The sequence below is a fragment of the Microcaecilia unicolor genome, chromosome 6 (assembly GCF_901765095.1).
Source record: "Microcaecilia unicolor chromosome 6, aMicUni1.1, whole genome shotgun sequence".
Lineage (NCBI taxonomy): Eukaryota > Metazoa > Chordata > Amphibia > Gymnophiona > Siphonopidae > Microcaecilia > Microcaecilia unicolor.
The window spans coordinates 288,939,250-288,958,014 of NC_044036.1; the positions used below are offsets into that span (position 1 = coordinate 288,939,250).

Sequence of the window (18,765 nt, forward strand, 5' to 3'; positions counted from 1 at the left end):
TAACACGCCCCTGACATGCCCCTTTGAGGTTTGGATGCATTGCAGACGAACAGCATAGTTAAATGTCTGAAAAATAGGTTTCGAAAATACCAATTTGGACTTTTTTGTGAGAAAAACATCCAAGTGCTGCGTTATGCCACTTTTTAGACATTTTTCTCTTTTGAAAATGAGCCCTATAGTAACCTATGGAACTTTGTGTAAGTGATTTGAAAATGAGCTCCTCAGTCTCCTAGGCGTGACTCACAAGTGCTGGGTTAGAAATGGTGGATCCAAAAAGAGTCCTCTCACAGTTGGTGTCTTCCTAAACAAGGTCTTTATTTAAATCAATAAAAACAACCCATTGTCTGGAATCATGATTACTCTGAAAACGTGACCTAGACCTAGAGTAAGTATTCCTTGTATTCTTTTTAGGTCTAGACCATGGGTAAATTGATCCCCTCCTATAATCTTCAGTATCTCTATGCAATTTGTTGATCTTACTCCTTTTAATCTCATTTCTAAAAACATCCATCCTTCTATTAACATCTACAATGACTTCCTCAAATTTGGGATCAATACTTTTCAAAGTTTCTAATTTTTCATTGACAATTGGTCTTAAGGTATCGTTCATTTTCTTTGATGTTTCAATAATGAGAATCATTAAATCAAGAGAATACTTGTTCAGAATAGAGCACCACTGATTGAGGGAGTCCTCATCATCCGTGAAAAGGCGAGGCTCCTTCATGATTCTGAGACCCCTAGGGATCTTTTTATTCCTACAATACAAACAGTGGATCCAAAAAGAGTTCTCTCACAGTTGGTGTCTTCCTAAACAAGGTCTTTATTCAAATCTATAAAAACAACCCATTGTCTGGAATCATGATTACTCTGAAAATGTGACCTAGACCTAGAGTAAGTATACCTTGTATGTTTGTCTTTGCTTCTCCTGTGGAGAGATCACCTTCTGTGGGTGTTTGCTTCGTTGGATTTGGAGGTAGACCATGACTTTCAAGCCATGGAATGATGTCCTCAGCTTCAGTGGAGAGAGGCTGCAAAAGCTCATGCAGGACTTTACATGATTAGAGGCAGAAGAGGATTCTACTGAGTCTCTCATCGATATGTGGACTAATATGATTAAGATTAATAAATCCATGATACAAAATGAATTACACTATCCTGCTTATAATCGAAAGAGAAAAACGCCTGTATTGCGACCCAAATCGGGAGATGGGCGTCTTTCTCCCGTGTGCGCCCAAATTGGTATAATTGAAAGCCGATTTTTGGGCGTTTCCAACTGCAATCCGTCGTGGAAACGGGTAAAGTTGACCGGGGGTGTCGGAGGCGTGGTGAAGGCGGAACTGGGGCATGGTTATCGGCCAAGGTGAGATGGGCGTCTTTAGCTGATATTCGAAAAAAAAAAAAAAAAAAAGGCGTTTTTACCGTGATTTTGGGTCACTTTTTGTGGACCCTTTTTTTCACGAACAAGTCCTAAAAAAGTGCCCCAACTGACCAGATGACCACTGGAGGGAATCGGGGATGACCTCCCTGGATTCCTCCAGTGGTCATTAACCCCCTCCCACCAAAAAAACCCCACTTCAAAAACTTTTTTTCCAGCCTGAATGCCAGCCTCAAATGCCGTACCCACCTCCATGACAGCAGAATGTGTTCTATCCTGTGACAGCCTTTCCCTGGTTCTGATGTGGCTCTCGGGTGAGTGTGACACCTTTTCTGTTATGTGCACTGCAGAGTCACATCAGCAATGAATTGTGGTGGGTATAGGATATTGGGCTCCGTGATTCCAGTAGCTTGTGGCAATTGCTCACGATGTTGGTAGTTGGTAGGCTCTACTCCCATGGTGCTTTTCCTCCTGCTTACTGGGTCAGAGTGTGCCCTGTTTTGTTTCCAGTAGTCCATGAGGTAGTGGCCATTTTTGTAAGCCAGTTTTAGATCCCTTTCACGTGTTAGCCACATTACAGAACTTAGTTCTTACCTTGAATGTGGCTGAAAGAGGGCATTGTACAGCATTCTGCCAGCTCTGACCTACTGCTCAGTACCAGGGAGACTCGTTGCCAGTGGGGCACAACCTCAGATCTGCAGTTAACTGTGAGTAAGCGTGCTTATTCCAATAAAGGACGTTTTCGGAGAGATTAGTCTTCAGGTGTCAACTGGTGTGCCAATGTTATATAGCAGCAACAAGTCCTAGAGGCCTGCATGTATGCAGGTCCCTGGAGCACTTTTAGTGGGTACCGCAGTGCACTTCAGCCAGGTGGACCCAGACCCATCCCCCTCTACCTGTAACACTTGTGCTGGTAAATGGGAGGCCTCCAAAATCCACTGTACCCACATGTAGGTGCCCCCTTCACCCCTAAGAGCTATGTTAGTGTTGTACATTTGTGGGTAGTGGGTTTTGGGGGAGGGGGGTTGGGTGCTCAGCACCCGTGGTAAAGGAGCTATGCATGTGGGAGCGTTGTCTGAAGTCAACTGCACTGACCTTTAGGGTGCCCAGTTAGTGTCCTGGCATGTCAGGGGGGCGAATGTACTACGAAGCCTGGCCCCTCCCACGACCAAATGGCTCGGATTAGGACGTTGTTGAGCTGAAAAACGTCCATTTTTTTGAAAATACGGTCTGTCCCGCCTCTTCACGTACCCGTTTTCGGACATAGACGCCCATGGAGATAGGCGTTCGCGTTCGATTATGCCCCTCCACGCCACTTTATTGCAGTATTGTAGGAATAAAAAGATCCCTAGGGGTCTCAGAATCATGAAGGAGCCTCGCCTTTTCACGGATGATGAGGACTTCCTCAATCAGTGGTTCTCTATTCTGAGCAAGTGTTCTCTTGATTTAATGATTCTCATTATTGAAACATCAAAGAGAAGGAACTATACCTTAAGACCAATTGTCAATGAAAAATTAGAAACTTTGAAAAGTATTGATCCCAAATTTGAGGAAGCCATTGTAGATGTTAATAGAAGGATGGATGTTTTTAGAAATGAGATTAAAAGGAGTAAGATCAATAAATTGCATAGAGATACTGAAGATTATAGGAGGGGATCAATTTACCCATGGTCTAGACCTAAAAAGAATACAAGGAATACTTACTCTAGGTCTAGGTCACGTTTTCAGAGAAATCATGATTCCAGACAAATGGGGTTGTTTTTATTGATTTGAATAAAGACCTTGTTTAGGAAGACACCAACTGTGAGAGGACTCTTTTTGGATCCACTGTTTGTATGTTTGTCTTTGCTTCTCCTGTGAAGAGATCACCTTCTGTGGGTGTTTGCTTTGCTGGGTTAGAAATGAACGTGTTGATTTGTACTGTTGCAGCTGTTAGACTGTGTAGCTATGCACTCTCAGCCTGGAAGAGAAGTTAAAAGTAGGTAAAATTTCTGACTTTTTATAACCATGGTTTTCAAGAGTTTTTACCATGTGTCTGTATTGTGTCGTAGACATTGTGCCTTCTGTGTTGTACGTATGAAAGGTGAAACCTAAACTAGGCAACTGTTGGTTTACATATTGTAATTGTAAAGCTAAGTTGTGGTGATGGAAGGAATGACTGGTTAAGTGGCTTTGTTACTGAGTACTGCCTTCAGAATGTTGACCATTGATGGGACATCTAGTCTCTCTAACACGTTTTATTTCTTCTTTTTTTTTTTTTTTAGTGAACTTGAGCGTCTAAGTCATCTGGTTGGAAAACCTTCTGAGAACCATCCACTCCATAACAGTGGATTGTTGAGCCTGGATCCTGTGCAGGACAAAACTCCTCTTTATAGTCAGCTGCTTCAAGCCTACAAATGGTCAAACAAGGTAAGAGGTTTGTTAGCAAAACAGCAACTAATTACACCAAGAGGATTTTCTATATTTTATCTTCTACTACTACTATTTAGCATTTCTATGGCGCTACAAGGCGTACGCAGCGCTGCACAAACATAGAAGAAAGACAGTCCCTGCTCAAAGAGCTTACAATCTAATAGACAAAAAAAAAAAGTAATCAAATCAATTAATGTGTACAGAAAGGAGGAGAGGAGGGTAGGTGGAGGCGAGTGGTTACAAGTGGTTACGAGTCGAAAGCAATGTTAAATAGGTGGGCTTTCAGTCTAGATTTAAAGGTGGCCAAGGATGGGGCAAGACGTAGGGGCTCAGGAAGTTTATTCCAGGCGTAGGGTGCAGCGAGACAGAAGGCGTGAAGTCTGGAGTTGGCAGTAGTGGAGAAGGGAACAGATAAGAAGGATTTATCCATGGAGCGGAGTGCACGGGAAGGGGTGTAGGGAAGGACGAGTGTGGAGAGATACTGGGGAGCAGCAGAGTGAGTACATTTATAGGTTAGTTGAAGAAGTTTGAACAGGATGCGAAAACGGATAGGGAGCCAGTGAAGCGACTTGAGGAGAGGGGTAGTATGAGTAAAGTGACCCTGGCGGAAGACGAGATGGGCAGCAGAGTTTTGAACCGATTGGAGAGGAGAGAGGTGACTAAGTGGGAGGCCAGCAAGAAGCAGATTGCAGTAGTCTAAACGAGAGGTGACAAGGGTGTGGATGAGGGTTTTGGTAGAGTGCTCAGAGAGAAAGGGGCGGATTTTATGGAGGTTGTAAAGAAAGAAACGACAGGTCTTGGCGGTCTGCTGGATATGAGCAAAGAAGGAGAGCGAAGAGTCAAAGATAACCCCAAGGTTTCGAGCTGAGGAGACAGGGAGAATGAGAGAGCCATCAACATAAATAGAAAACGGGGGGAGTGGGGAGGTGGGTTTGGTGGGAAAAATGAGAAGCTCGGTTTTGGTCATGTTTAATTTCAGGTGGCGTTGAGACATCCAGACAGCAATGTCAGACAAGCACGCTGAAACTTTGGTTTGGATGCAAGGTGAGATATCAGGGGTAGAAAGGTAGATTTGGGAGTCATCAGCATAGAGATGGTAGGAAAAGCCATGGGATGAGATTAATGAACCAAGTGAAGAAGTGTAGATAGAAAAGAGGAGGGGACCAAGAACAGAATCCTGAGGTACGCCGACAGGCAGAGGGATAGAAGTAGAAGAGGACTCACCAGAGTGAACACTGAAGGTGTGGAGGGAGAGGTAGGAAGAGAACCAGGAAAGGACAGAGCCCTGGAATCCAAGTGAGGACAGGGTATAGAGGAGTATGCTGTGATTGACAGTGTCAAAAGCAGCGGAAAGATCAAGAAGAATGAGGATGGAATAGAGACCTCTGGATTTAGCCAGTAATAGGTCACTGGAGACTTTAGTAAGCGCAGTTTCGGTTGAGTGGAGAGGGCGAAAACCAGATTGTAGTGGGTCAAGAATAGCATGTGAGGAGAGAAAATCAAGGCAGCGGTGGTGAACAGCACGCTCAAGTAATTTGGAGAGAAAAGGAAGGAGGGAGATGGGTCGGTAATTAGAGGGACAAGTAGGGTTGCGTGGAGGCTTCTTAAGGAGAGGTGTGACCACAGCATGTTTAAAGGCAGTAGGGACAGTTGCAGTGGAAAGTGAGAGGTTGAGAATGTGACAGATAAAAGGAATAAGAGCAGGTGAGATGGCATTAAGAAGGTGGGTGGGAATGGGATCAGAGGAACAGGTGGTACATTTTGAGGAAGAAAGGAGAAGTGTAGTTTCCTCTAACAATTCTTTAAGTGCAAGTAATGGGTGTTTTTTATGTATTAACCTATAATGCTTGTCCTTGCTACCACCTGATTGAAACTAAACTAACTTGGATCCTGTCTTGACTTATATATAAAAAAAAAGGTTAGATTTTTTTGTGTAATGGACTTGGTTGTTGAACAGAAGATGAATTTGTAGTTTTGTTTCTTTGCATATTTAGAAAATTGAAGATTGCATCTAAATCTGTTTTTTTTTTGTGAGTTTTACAACTCTACCATCACTCTTTCTCACATCACCCCTTTTTTTTCCTCTGCTTTACCTCTTTGTTTAGCTGTAGGGCTTATGATCAGATATGCTGTTTCTTCTAAACTTGTCATTTTTCTTCAAGGTTTAGTTATTTTTTTGTCACCTCGCATGAGAATAACAGAGTTTTTGCATGACTCCCTTTTCATAACTAAATCTATGTACCTGTGATTGATGTTTATGTGGGAAAATTGTGTTTTTTTTTTAAACTACAAGTAAACTCTTTATTATATATTATGAACACGGTCAGTTGCCCCAGAATTGTGTTGTTTTTATTAGATTTACATGTTGTAAATGTTCGTAACATGATCTTCTCATTCATGTTATGTCTATTTATGTTGTTCATTAACAGTATTCTTTCCTGATCATTGTCTACTGACTTCTGTGTGAAAGCTCCGAAGATTCTCAGGGCAATGTCTGAAATGGCTTACTTTTGTGCATACTATGACAGCTATCTATGAGCTTTACTCTTAAGCCAGGTTATGTGGCACATGATCTCAGTTTGTGAAATGTATTGCTAAGGCTTGCCATAGTACATGCACTGTGCCAAAGAGAGTTTCTTTCTGGAGTTTCTAAGATGTTACTGTATAGATATCATGATATGCCTGAAAATTCCTTTTAATCAGACCTGTGTCGCCCAATTCAATAAGAAATATTTCTGTCACATTTTTGTGGTCTTCTCCTAATTCACAGAATTACGTAGAACTTGACCCCTCTATAGTCAGTGCCATTCTGGTGTTTTTCTCCTTTACCACTTTGTGCAGTTTTCTTGCATTAGGCTTTTTATTGGTTGGAATTGGAAACGCCCAGGTGAGCAGAACCTCTTCATTCTCCGTAATTTTCTTAAGAGTCATGATCCCAATGCTTTTCCAGTACAGTGATGTTGTGTTTACAAAGTTTCCAATAGATGAGATGTGCTACTTTGTGCCTTTCTGTATAGAAATTTTCTGCCATCAGCACTTTGCAGCCAGATTTGAGATGAATAATTGTTTCAAACTCTTTCTTACAAGTCTACATATGTCTGTTTTACAATTATTTTACTATAGGGCCCTTTTACTGAGCTGCATTAGACACTAACATGCACTTAAGACGAGACGTGCTAACGCGTTCACATTAGTTTTGGAATGTGCATGCGCTATTTTTTTTGAAGGGGCATACGGCGGGGAATGGCTGTTCCTGCGCTATCCAGTTACACAATTAAGGCAGGAGCTCTTATCACTAGTTTAATAGGCTGTGGCAGTGTCAAACGCTCCTGCAGTAATTTTTAAAAATGGCTGCATTCTAATGGTAACATTGGCCCATGGCCATAAATGAAAGAAATAAAAACCAGAAGTTTTTCTCAGCCGTGATAAAAAAGACCTCAGTGCATGGGAAGGACCCGTGTAAGGGCATGCCAAGGCCAATTCTTACTGCAATTTAATAAAAGGACCCCTATATTTGCTGTGAACCACCTCTTGTCTGTAATTCACTGTCCAGACTGCAACTATTAGTCTTTCATTCTTTGGGTTTCAGTCCATCTCTTTATAGGAATCCATGTGTCCAGGTTTGATTAACATTTGGCTTCTGAATTAACATTTTGTATGTCCTCCTGTATTTGTGCATTTGTCTCTTGTTTATTTTTTATTTATTTGTGGCATTTCCTTGTCTGCTGATCTAAATCTTAAGAGTTTTTTTCCTCTTATTGTGCAAATCCTGTATTGGTGCTTTCCTATGTACACCGGTGGTTTCTTACTCATCGCGGCTCATCAGAATGCTTGTCCAAGTTAATGATGGAGATGGACTCTGGATGTTTACTTTCATGTTTAATACTTTTTGTACATGTGAGACACCTGAGACTGTTGATGTATGTAAGTAGGAGGTCTGATGTTAGCTCTATATAACCTTTTTGAATGAGGCTCATTCCTCCAGTGCTAGAAAAGTGCAGTCATGGTATCTGCTGATTCTTATAAATGTAGTGGTTTTGCTGCATTCCTGGTTTGGATTATACAGTGTTAGCTCGCAAGTGGACTGCAGATCTGGGCATTTCTTTGATGGGACCTCAGTTGGAGAAAAACATTTGGACCGCACTTGCATAGATTAAGAATATGTCACTATGGGAGACCAATTATAAAATGTTCTCGAGATTATATATTACACCGAGAAGAGTTCACCACGTTGGTATGGCTGGCTCGTCCTGTTGTCCTAAATGTCTTATGGCCAATGCTTCTTTGGGACATATGTTCTGGCATTGCCCAAAAATCTGCATGTTTTGGAAACAATTATTTGCTCAGATTTCAAGAATGTGGAACTGTACGTGTTTGGTCAATGTTTGTCTCTTGTTTATAAAATTTCAGTTTTGTTCCTTAGCCCCGAAGAGTCTTTGGGGTTTTTTGTAAGAGGGCATTCCTATATGATTTCTATGCTTTTGATGGAACATCAATTTCTTTGCTTTTAATGGAGTATCCATTCGGGAACCTTTTTGGACATCGTTGCCACATGTGGTGTGCAGTCGCTTATTAAACTTACAATTTTCTTTTTTGTTAACTTGATGACAAAGACACTGTCTCAGTTTGATGTTCTGTTATTGTTTGGGGGGAGGGGTGGGAAGATAATTTGATGAAACTTGTTGGTCTTGTATTCATACTTTTTGTACTGTGTGTACTTTTTGCTTGATGACCTGTAAACATATTTAAACATTTAGGTGTACTTTATAGAATTTGCCTAGGCATATTGTTTATGCTGCCAATTTTTTAGGCGTGATATATAGAACCTAGCCTTTTTTGTGTTAGTAGCATGTATCAGCCAGAGTGATATCGTTAAGCTTAATTGTAGAAACCTGATAAATAATCTTGAGGCTGAATTTGAGGGTTTCTTGCTCATGTGTTCTTTTGTCTTTTATTTATTTGGATTTTGTTCCCACTTTTTTTAGTAATAGCTCAAAGTGAGTTACATTGGGGTACACTGGGTATTTCCCTGCCCCGGAAGGCTCACAACCTAACAGTCTTAGCATCCCAGTCTGTGAGTGCTCTGTTCAATGTTCTCTGCTAGCAGATTTCTCTATATAAAACGCACCTCCAACATTCTAATGAAGCCTCACTTTCCCAACGTTCTAAAGTGAGGCGGCTGAGACAACTTTTTGAACATCAGTGTTTGCCCCGCCCACGCGCTGCTGATTGGCTGTGCCTCAGGTGATGCACACAAAGTACGGTTCCACCTCCCAAACACTCACATGGACTTAGAAACCACCAAGCCTTTGAATGGGACCGGTGCTGCAGAGGAGCAGGAGTGGGACAGCGAAGAAAATGCAGCGGCGTTCAGGAAAAAAAAAACCAAACACACACGAGTCCCGCCCCTTCCTGAGGAGGGGGTAGCTACCAGCACGGGGACCAATCGCGAGGAAAGCGCGGACGAAGAACGCCACTAAACAACCACTACATCGCGGACCTTACTCTGCAAGCTGTTCATGCGGTGAGTCTCCAAGCCGGCATTCAGTGCCTACAACAGAGACTTCCAAACACATGCGCCCTCAGCCCCGCCCCCCCTACAGAACGCCACCCACATTCCACACTAAAACCAAACCAACCCCCCCCCCCAAAAAAAAACCCACCCAAACGGAAACCTCCGGCGCCCAACCCCCCCTAAAAAAAACGGATCACAGCCCACCTGAGTGCCCAGCTGAAATCAGTGCCTACAAGGAGACCTCCAGACACATGCGCCCTCAGCCCCGCCCCCCCCTACAGAACACCACCCACATTCCACACTCGAAAAAAACCCATATCTACTCCTACTGCCTGCCTGCAACGGATCCCTCTGGTTTCAACAAAAATACAAGTGCCTACAAATACCACATCAGAGTGCCCTGCTGAATTAAGATTACTGTATCACACTCACACGCAGAGAATCACCCCCTACCAGCCACAAAAAAACCCCACATCTAATATGGACAATCAGCATCACTCACTAACACACATACATACAACCAAACTGCCCACCACCCAAAATGCCACACACTGCCATGGACAGACATCATCTTGCTTTCACACTCATACACATACACTCCCTCCCCCAACCCCTTTAATACAAAAACTGAAACAGTAAAAACCTACATCTCTCTCTTACAAACACCCACAGAATCCCATAATCCCCCCCCCCAAAAAAAACACAAACACTCATACAGAACAACCCTACCCTACCCCACAAACACCCCTCCCCCCCCCAAAAAAATAGCATACACCCATAGACCCCCACAACCCCCCCTCAAAACCACAAACACTCATACAGACTTTACAACTTAAAAAAAAAAAACTTTTCCTTTTAAAAAAAAAATATATCCCTTAATATCAAACAGAAAAAGAAAAAAAAAAAAAAAAAAAACACATGCTAGCGCCCGTTTCATTTGTTTTGGAAACGGGCCTTTTTTACTAGTTTTCTAATAACAGCTGTTGCCCTAGAGAGATTAGCTGAGAGGACCACATCCAATTGAAAAGAATGAATTGCTAGAGAGGAAGGAGAGAGAAGAGCCACTACTTTACACTGAACTGAAGGTATCCTTGCTGCAGTAGCTGCCAGTGTTGTTTTCTTAGGTCTTAAGACCACATTTGACTCTTTAGGGCCTCAGGGTGACTCATACACCCCAGGATTAAATGGGATCAATAGGTCAAGACTTTTAAAAAACTTTTTAACTGTGGAACTTTAATAGAGGTGCCTGAATGACAAGGGGCGAGTGTGGTTGGTACAATATTGCTATTAATGACTACATGGAGTGAAAGTTAAAAATATTTCCAACTTATCCAAAAATAAGAGATGTCCCTGTTGACCTAGGATCAAACATAAACAGAATTGGTGTCATGTTTGTCTGCAGTGTGCTTGATTGTTTCCTGTTTGATGTGAACCCTTAGAATGAATTCTGCTGAGATCTCAGACTTGTTAGGTTACCTTCAATAACTTGGTATTGATCAACAGCAAATATTAGGTTTAAAGGTAATAAAATGTCATTAACTGTTAAATTGAACAATGGAGGAATGCTGTTTAGGTATTTCTTTGTCTTGATTGAAAAATGGAGCAGTCATTCCATAGAATATTACACTTTAATTGTGGGATGTGCTAAAATACTTTTCAGCAGTATTGGCTTCTGTAGGGGGGATTCTTACCACTTCTAGCAAAAACATCTGTTATGAAACTCACACTACAGTTGTAAAAGCTATTCCACAGCAGATGCGGATGTCTGTTGGAATAATGAAATCTCTGAAAAAAAAATGTAAACACATGCCTGACTAGCAAGGCTGCATTTTTACAGGCTAACCGTTGGCTGTTCTCAAGTCTCTCTTCACTTCTGGTTATCATACTGCTGTGATAGGAATGGTCCCTTCACTCCCACCACATAGTATATATAGGTAATCTTGTTAGCAAACAAATGCTGATATACAAATCCCTCAATATATTTTCAAATAATAATTTTTCAATTAATGATTTTTCAATGAAGTTGGTGACCTCAGCGGTGCATCTTCTTTATGTCCTATTACTATACTGTTTGGGTCTCCTGATAGTAAAAAGAATTTATTCCTGCCTTTTGTGGAGAGTACATCTGTGATAGGAATGTCATCTCGGTGTTTGCAGAGTCAGCAGATTGTTTCACTTCGGACACTTTCCAGATCTGGATGCTGGTTTTGTTATATGCGGGCTTTTATCCATGATACAAACCAAGCTTATAATTTTAGCAATACAATTCAATACTGCACAGGATTGAAACTACTGGGTGACTTTTTAGGATGCTTTTTTGGCTAACAAGTTGCATAAGAGCCAGTGCTAATGCTTTTAATTCCTCTCCTAAACACTGTTATCTACATCTATGATTTAACCCCCTTCTGGAAACGCAAATATGGATGGTCAGACAACGATAGGTAAACTTATACATATACAAGCAATATGTGCCTAAGTTTATTGCACATAGAGGAGCCAGTGTTTAGGGAGCCATATTATTGGGTAAAGCACTGCTTAATGTGGAAATGGCTTTAAACATTACATTCATAATTTACCACAGATATCAGTGATGCATGCAAGATCAGATATTTCTTTTTAGAAAGGGCGCAGGATGCGTAGAAGACTCCTAGAGGAGCTGGTGGAGACACAGACAAACAGAATCAAAAAAATTCCTGAGATAAGCACAGAGGGTTCTTAGGAGCAAACACGGAAACAGATAAAATGACGGCAGATAAAGACCATATGGCCCATCCAGTCTGCCCATGCATACGGTCTGCTATCCCTTCTTCTCCCTTAGGGATCCTGCATGCTTGTCTCAGGCTTTCTTGAGTTCAGATATAGTCTTTGTCTCTACCTCCCACTAGAAGGCTGTTCCACACATCCACCACCCTTTCAAAAAAGACATATTTCCTTAGATTACTCTTGAGTCCATCCATGGTCTCAAGGAAGAAAAGGCAGGAAAGACTGGATTGGAGGCCAGGCCTAAATGTGGCCTAGCGAAAGGAAAGGAAACTTAAAAATGGACAAAATAAACTAAAAAGATATGAGAAGGTAAGGGAAAACAAATGCCCAAAAAGGCATAGCAAAAAAAAAAAAATGGTGAAAAAAGGTCAAAAGGCACTAAAAAACGAAGCTCTTCAGACCGGGCGTGAAGAGAAGTCAGAGACGCAGTCCTTTTTTCACCACGGTAAAAAAACTGCAGTAGCTGCGCACGTGCAGTGGATGGGAAGCCATCTGCACAAGTGCGGTGGAGTGTGTCTTTTTATTTATTTATTTTTTGTTACATTTGTACCCTGCGCTTTCCCACTCATGGCAGGCTCAATGCGGCTTACATGGGGCAATGGAGGGTTAAGTGACTTGCCCAGAGTCACAAGGAGCTGCCTGTGCCTGAAGTGGGCATCGAACTCAGTTCCTCAGTTCCCCAGGACCAAAGTCCACCACCCTAACCACTAGGCCACTCCCCAAAAGCTCTTATGGCTTGTCATAAAGCCTAGACTGGGCAACGTGGCGCCGCATTACCCACTTGTGAGAAATAATGCCCTGCTTGTCCTCAGAGAATGGACTTTACCTCCAGGAATTTATCCAAACCTTTTTTAAACCCAGCTATGCTATCTGCTTTTACCACAACCCATTCCAGAGCTTTATTGTGTGTTGAGTGAAAAATATTTTCTCCTATTTGTTCTAAAAGTATTACTGTGTAACTTTATGGTGTGTCCCTTAGCCTTTGTACTTTTTGAAAGAGTAAACAATAGATTGGCTTTTAGCTGTTCCACTTCACTCAGTATTTTGTAGATGTCTTTCATATGTCCCCCTCAGCAATCTCTTATCCAAGCTGAAGAGCCCTAACCTCTTTAGCCTTGTTCCGGCCCCTTAATCATTTTTGTTACTCTTCTTTGAATCTTTTCTAGTCCATTATATCTTTTTTTCAGATGTGGTGACCAGAATTTCACATACAGTTACTACTCTAGGTGAGGTTGCACCATGGAGTGATACAGAGGCATTATAATAAGTTTTATTTTCTATTTCTTTCCTAATAATTCCTAGCATTCCGTTTGGTATTTTTATCTGCCGCCGCCACCACACACTGAGCAGATTTCAACGTATTATCCATGATGACACCTAGATCTTTTTCATGAGTGGTGATTCTTAATGTGGAACCTAGCATTATGTAGCTGTAAGTTGGGTTATTCTTCCCAGTATGCATCACTTTGCACTTGTCCATATTAAATTTCATCTGCTATTTGGATGTCTAGTCTTCCACCTCCCAGGGTCTTCCTGCATTTTCACACAATCCACATGCGTTTGAATAACTTTTGAGTAGTTTTGTGTCATCTGCAAATTTGATCACCTCACTCATCGTTCCATTTTCCAGATCATTTTTAAATATGTTGAAAAGCACTGGTCCCAGTACAGATCTTGTAGTACTCCACTATTCACTTTTCTTAATTCCTTAATGGAGAGAACTAGCCACTTAACCCTACTCTGTTTTCTGTCTTTTAACCAGTTCCTGGACTTCAACAGAATATTGCCTCCTATCCCATGGCTTTTTAGTTTTCTTGGGAGTTTCTCATGAGAGACTTTTGTCAGAAGCTTTATGAAAGTCTAGTTATGTCACGTCAGTGGGCTTACCTAAATGTACAAGCTTATTCATGCCTTCAAAAAATAGGAAATTGGTGAAGCAAGACTTCTCTTGGCCAAATCCGTATTGATTCTGACCCATTAAACCATGTTTTTCTGTGTGTTCAGTAATCTTGTTCTTTATAATAGTTTCTGTCGTTTTGCCCAGCAAGGATATGAGGCTTACTGTTCCATAGTTTCCTGGATCCCTTTGTAAATATTAGTGATATGTTGGCCGCCTTCCATCTTTAGTTTCTATAGATGATTTTAATAACAGTTAAATATAACCAGTAGTATGTCTGCAGGTTCCATTTTTGAGTCTTTTCAGTACCCTGTAGTGTATACCATAGAGACTAGATGATTTGCTGCTCTTTAATTTGTCCATTTGGCTTATTACATCTTCCAGGTTCACCGAAATGTCTTTCAGTTCTTCTGTAGCGTCATCCTTAAGTACCATTTCTGGCACAGGTAGCTTCCTTATATTTTCCTCAGTAAAATCCAAAAAAAAGAATTCACTTAGGGCCTCTTTTCTCAAACTGTGCTAGCAGTCCCCGGTGCAGCAATACCATAAAGCCCATTCGCTTTGAATGGGCTTCATCGGCATTGTTGCATAGGAACTGCTAGCGCAGCTTGATAAGAGTCCCTTTATCGCTGTGCTATGGCTTTGTCCCAGAGGGCTCCTTTTACTCCTTTATGATCTAACTAGCCATTGAGCCCGTTAAAACGGGCTGTTGGGTTGCCGCTGGCCCCTCCCCCCCCGAGTTCGCCGCTGCCGGTACCCCCCCCCCCCCCGTCGCTGCCGCCGCCACCCCTCCACCTGGCCCATCTCTTCGCTATTCAACTTACATCTCCACAGCAGGCAGATCAGCTGAGCTCCCGTCGGCCTTCCTTCTCTGCCTGTGTCCCGCCCTCGTGTGACGTAACGTCGGTGAGGGCGGGACACAGGCAGGGAAGGAAGGCCAACAGCAGCTCAGCTGATCTGCCTGCTCCGGAGATGTAAGTTGAATAGCGAAGATTTGGGCCAGGTGGAGGGGTGGCGGCGGCAGCGACTCCGGGGGGTACCAGTGGCGGCGACCTCGGGGGGGAGGGGGCGCGGTGGCGACCTTGGCGGTTCCCTCCCCTTTGCGCAGTGTCCCCTCTCTGTCCCGCCCCCCGTCATCACGTATTGACGCGGGGGCGGGACAGAGAGGGAAGTCTACTGCGCATTTGCGAGTGAGTACGGTCACTCGCCGTTTATGTTTGATGGTTTATCTGACTCTCTCTCATTCTTTCTGCTTCTAATGTACCTGAAAAAGATTTTTCTATGAGTTTTTGCCTCTAAGCAAACTTCTTCTCAGATTCTTTTTTACTGTTTTTTTTTTACTTGCCAGTTCTTATGCTGCTTCCTGTTTTCTTCATTTGGATCTTTTTTTTTTTTTTGAAAGATGTGCTTTTAGCTCTAATAGCCTCTTTTAACCACGACAGCTGTCATTTGGTCTTCCACACATCTCAACTGGATAGACTGGATGAGCTGGTGGATGTTTATCTGTTATCATTTGCTACAGTGCTATATTGTTACAGAGGAAATGAAAATTTTCACATTTCTTTTCTGCATTATAAATGACCTTTTTGATCATTTCTCTTTTAGGCTAAAATGTTGCCTATGATTTGATTAAAAGTTAACTAAGCATCATTGCCACCCTACTGAAAAGTGTTTATGTGAAAACTGGACTCCCCGCAGTCTTTGTGACCATCTGTTCTCTAAACATTCATTTCTGAGCTGTGTTGCTAGGTGAGCAGTGTATTTTAATATTATTGTGGCTACATCTAGTATTCTTAAGGGATTTCTACGCAACTGGGGTTTCACACATAGGATAGGATGCACTGTTTCTTCATTTATGTGAAAAGATTTCAGTACTTCAGACAAGAACTTGGGAAATATCCGAGGAACAACCTTGTGATGTTGGACTTAAGTTTAGGATTCGTATGTTACCAAAGCCTGGGCATCTGGACTCTTGAGATCACTGTATCATGTGGTTGGTCTTTCCATGCAAGATTCTGGAATGATATGTGCAGAGGTTGAAGTCTTCTGTACAAGGTTCTGCTGCTGCTTTCCAAGAATAGCCTTTTCTTGTCTTTGAAATACTCTTAAAGGTGATTCAGATGATCTCTTCATGCTCATGGTGACATTTAAGTACAATGTTTGCACTCTTTTTGACTGTGGTGAGGAGGACCCAAGCACAAGAGGCAGTTGGAATGAGTGTTAGAATTTTCCATCTTTCTGTTGCATTTTAGGCAAGGTCTAAAGTTCGACTTCAGTGACATACTAATGTCAACTTTATTTTTCTTAAGAAAATAATAAAGAAGAAATTATAGAGAAGCATTGTTTAAAATAAAAATTAAGTAGTATGAGAGAACTTCGTTTTGTATCCATTCGGCTGAATGGAAAAGGCAAAACTGAGGAGATCATTGTGCCAAATAAAATTTTGAGCTGTGAGAAAGCAGTTTGCTCCCTGTGCTGTCGATGACATTACCTAATTGTGTGCCTGACTCAGTCCTGCTTGTCAGTTAAAAATGTGTGTATGTTGCAAGTTTGTGTTACTGCCTTTGCTATATCTGTTAGTTTTTTTTTTTTTTTTAATGGGGCTTTATGTGTCAGTTTACACTGTTGCTGCCTTTGCTGTATTGTTTTTTTTTTTAATGGGGTTTTGAGTGTGTGTGTGAGAGAGATTTGCAATCTGTCCTTTGGTAAAGCTATGTTGGGGGAGGAGGGAGCGGGGATGAAGGCTGCATTACTGTTGTCTGTGCTGTAGCTGCCCTGTGTTGCAGGGAGAAGATTGTGTTGCTGCTGTCTGTGCTATTAGTAGGTTAAATTTTTGCTTTGTTTCTTAAGTAGAGGAGTGTGGTAGCCGTGTTAGTCCACTCTTAAGGTTATCAATAGAAATCAAACAAAATAAAACATCTTATTTGCTTTGTTTCTTAAGTAGAGGAGTGTGGTAGCCGTGTTAGTCCACTCTTAAGGTTATCAATAGAAATCAAACAAAATAAAACATCTTATTTGCTTTGTTTCTGAAAGTTGTTAGGGAAACCAGATTGGGGGAGGGGTAGCTGGTGTTTGGATATGCAGGGCACTCATTCACACAGTCATCTGAAATCTAGGAAATGAAAGCAGAATGATAGCAGTGTAAACCAGCATTCTTTTAAAGCATTTAAACATGTATTAAAATTCAGTTCTCATTAGACTGGCACACCTTAGATGCACTGTCAAAGGAGAAAATATTTTGACCGTTTTTCTACCACTTTGTATCCATAGGAAAAGTGCTTAGTACAGTAAATCCAAAATCACTTTTTTTGTAGTATTTTAAAACTGGGTGTAGTTTACTTGGCAGCTCATGCTTCCTGAACCAGGTTGCTTTTATTTCTGTTTTGAAATGAGGAAGAGTCAATAATTTTTACCTGCTCTTGACTCTTTGCCAGTTGTGGCCCTCTGACTGCAGTCTTGGTACGTAATATTAAATTGTAGATTAAACTTTGAAAGCTGTTTAGTGTGAAGTGTCATAGCATGGGAAAGGGGCACCCCATTTTTTCATGACTCATCTGTTCAAGAATTTGGGGAACACAACATTGTGAGAGGTGACATTTCTCCAGAAGTGCATAAGAATACTGTAGATTTATTTCTGAGAAGAAGGAGGGGACGTGGACAGTTATGAATCATTGGTGTCACACAAATGATAATTTCACCAGCTCAAGTTAATTTTACACGCATATAAACGCAGGTGGCAAATTAGTAACCATTATAGGAAATAGTTTATTAATATTGTGGTTTCCAAACTGATTTTGTTTAGGGCCTCCTTAAATGCTAAGTTGTTGAATGCACCCCAAGAGCTTTGTTCTGCCCCCATAGGGACCAACGAAATAATCATTAATCATCTTGCCAAACTAAGAGCAGCAGCTGGCAGAAGACCTGTTGGAAAGAATATAGCCCTGTCATGATATTTCAAAGCAAGCTTAGTAAGCAGAAGCTGGATCCTTCTGCAGGATAGTGAGAGCAGCACAAGTGATTATTTTTTAGAAAACAAAGAGTTGTCTCCATAAATAAGCCATAGAAATTGTGTCGTCTTTTTCCTGGTTCATTAAAGTATTGAAAATGTATTAGCACTGAGCAGGGAGCAGTACATCATTGCGTGAGTAGATTGCTTGCCCTTGCTTGCACTGATGAATCTTGTAGTTCTGATCGAATTTTTTGTTTTGGCTTTACATTATTATTTTTTATGCCCCTGTCAGGCTTCTTTTCGAAAGAGAAGGGCGCCATCTTTCGATACAAATTGCAAGATGGGCATCCTTCTCACAGGGTCGCCCAAATTGGCATAATCGAAAGCCGATTTTGGGCGTCCTCAACTGCTTTCCGTCGCGGGGATGACCAAAGTTCCCGGGGGCATGTCGGAAGCATAGCGAAGGTAGGACTGGGGTGTGCTTAACACATGGGCGTCCTCGGCCGAGAATGGAAAAAAGAAGGGCGTCCCTGATGAACACTTGGACGACTTTACTTGGTCCTTTTTTTTTTTTACGACCAAGCCACAAAAATGTGCCCTAAATGACCAGATGACCACCGGAGGGAATCGGGGATGACCTCCCCTTATTCCCCCAGTGGTCACTAACCCCTTCCCACCCTAAAACATTTTTTAAAATATTTTTTCCAGCCTCTATGCCAGCCTCAAATATACCCAGCTCCATGACAGCAGTATGCAGGTCCCTGGAGCAGTTTTAGTGGGTACTGCAGTGCACTTCAGGCAGGCGGACCCAGGCCCATCCCCCCTACCTGTTACACTTGTGGTGGTAAATGTGA

At 41.9% G+C, this 18,765-nt stretch overlaps 1 protein-coding gene across 4 annotated transcripts in view; it reads left to right on the forward strand.

Annotated features, from left to right (window-relative positions):
* The window catches only part of MED27 (mediator complex subunit 27), a 405,350-nt gene that overhangs the window by 12,819 nt on the left and 373,766 nt on the right, over positions 1-18,765 (forward strand). For all 4 annotated transcript variants that reach the window (XM_030207783.1, XM_030207784.1, XM_030207785.1 and 1 more), the window contains exon 2: positions 3,640-3,784. In XM_030207783.1, coding sequence (XP_030063643.1) covers positions 3,640-3,784 — 145 coding nt within the window. The remainder of the gene's footprint in view (positions 1-3,639; positions 3,785-18,765) is intronic.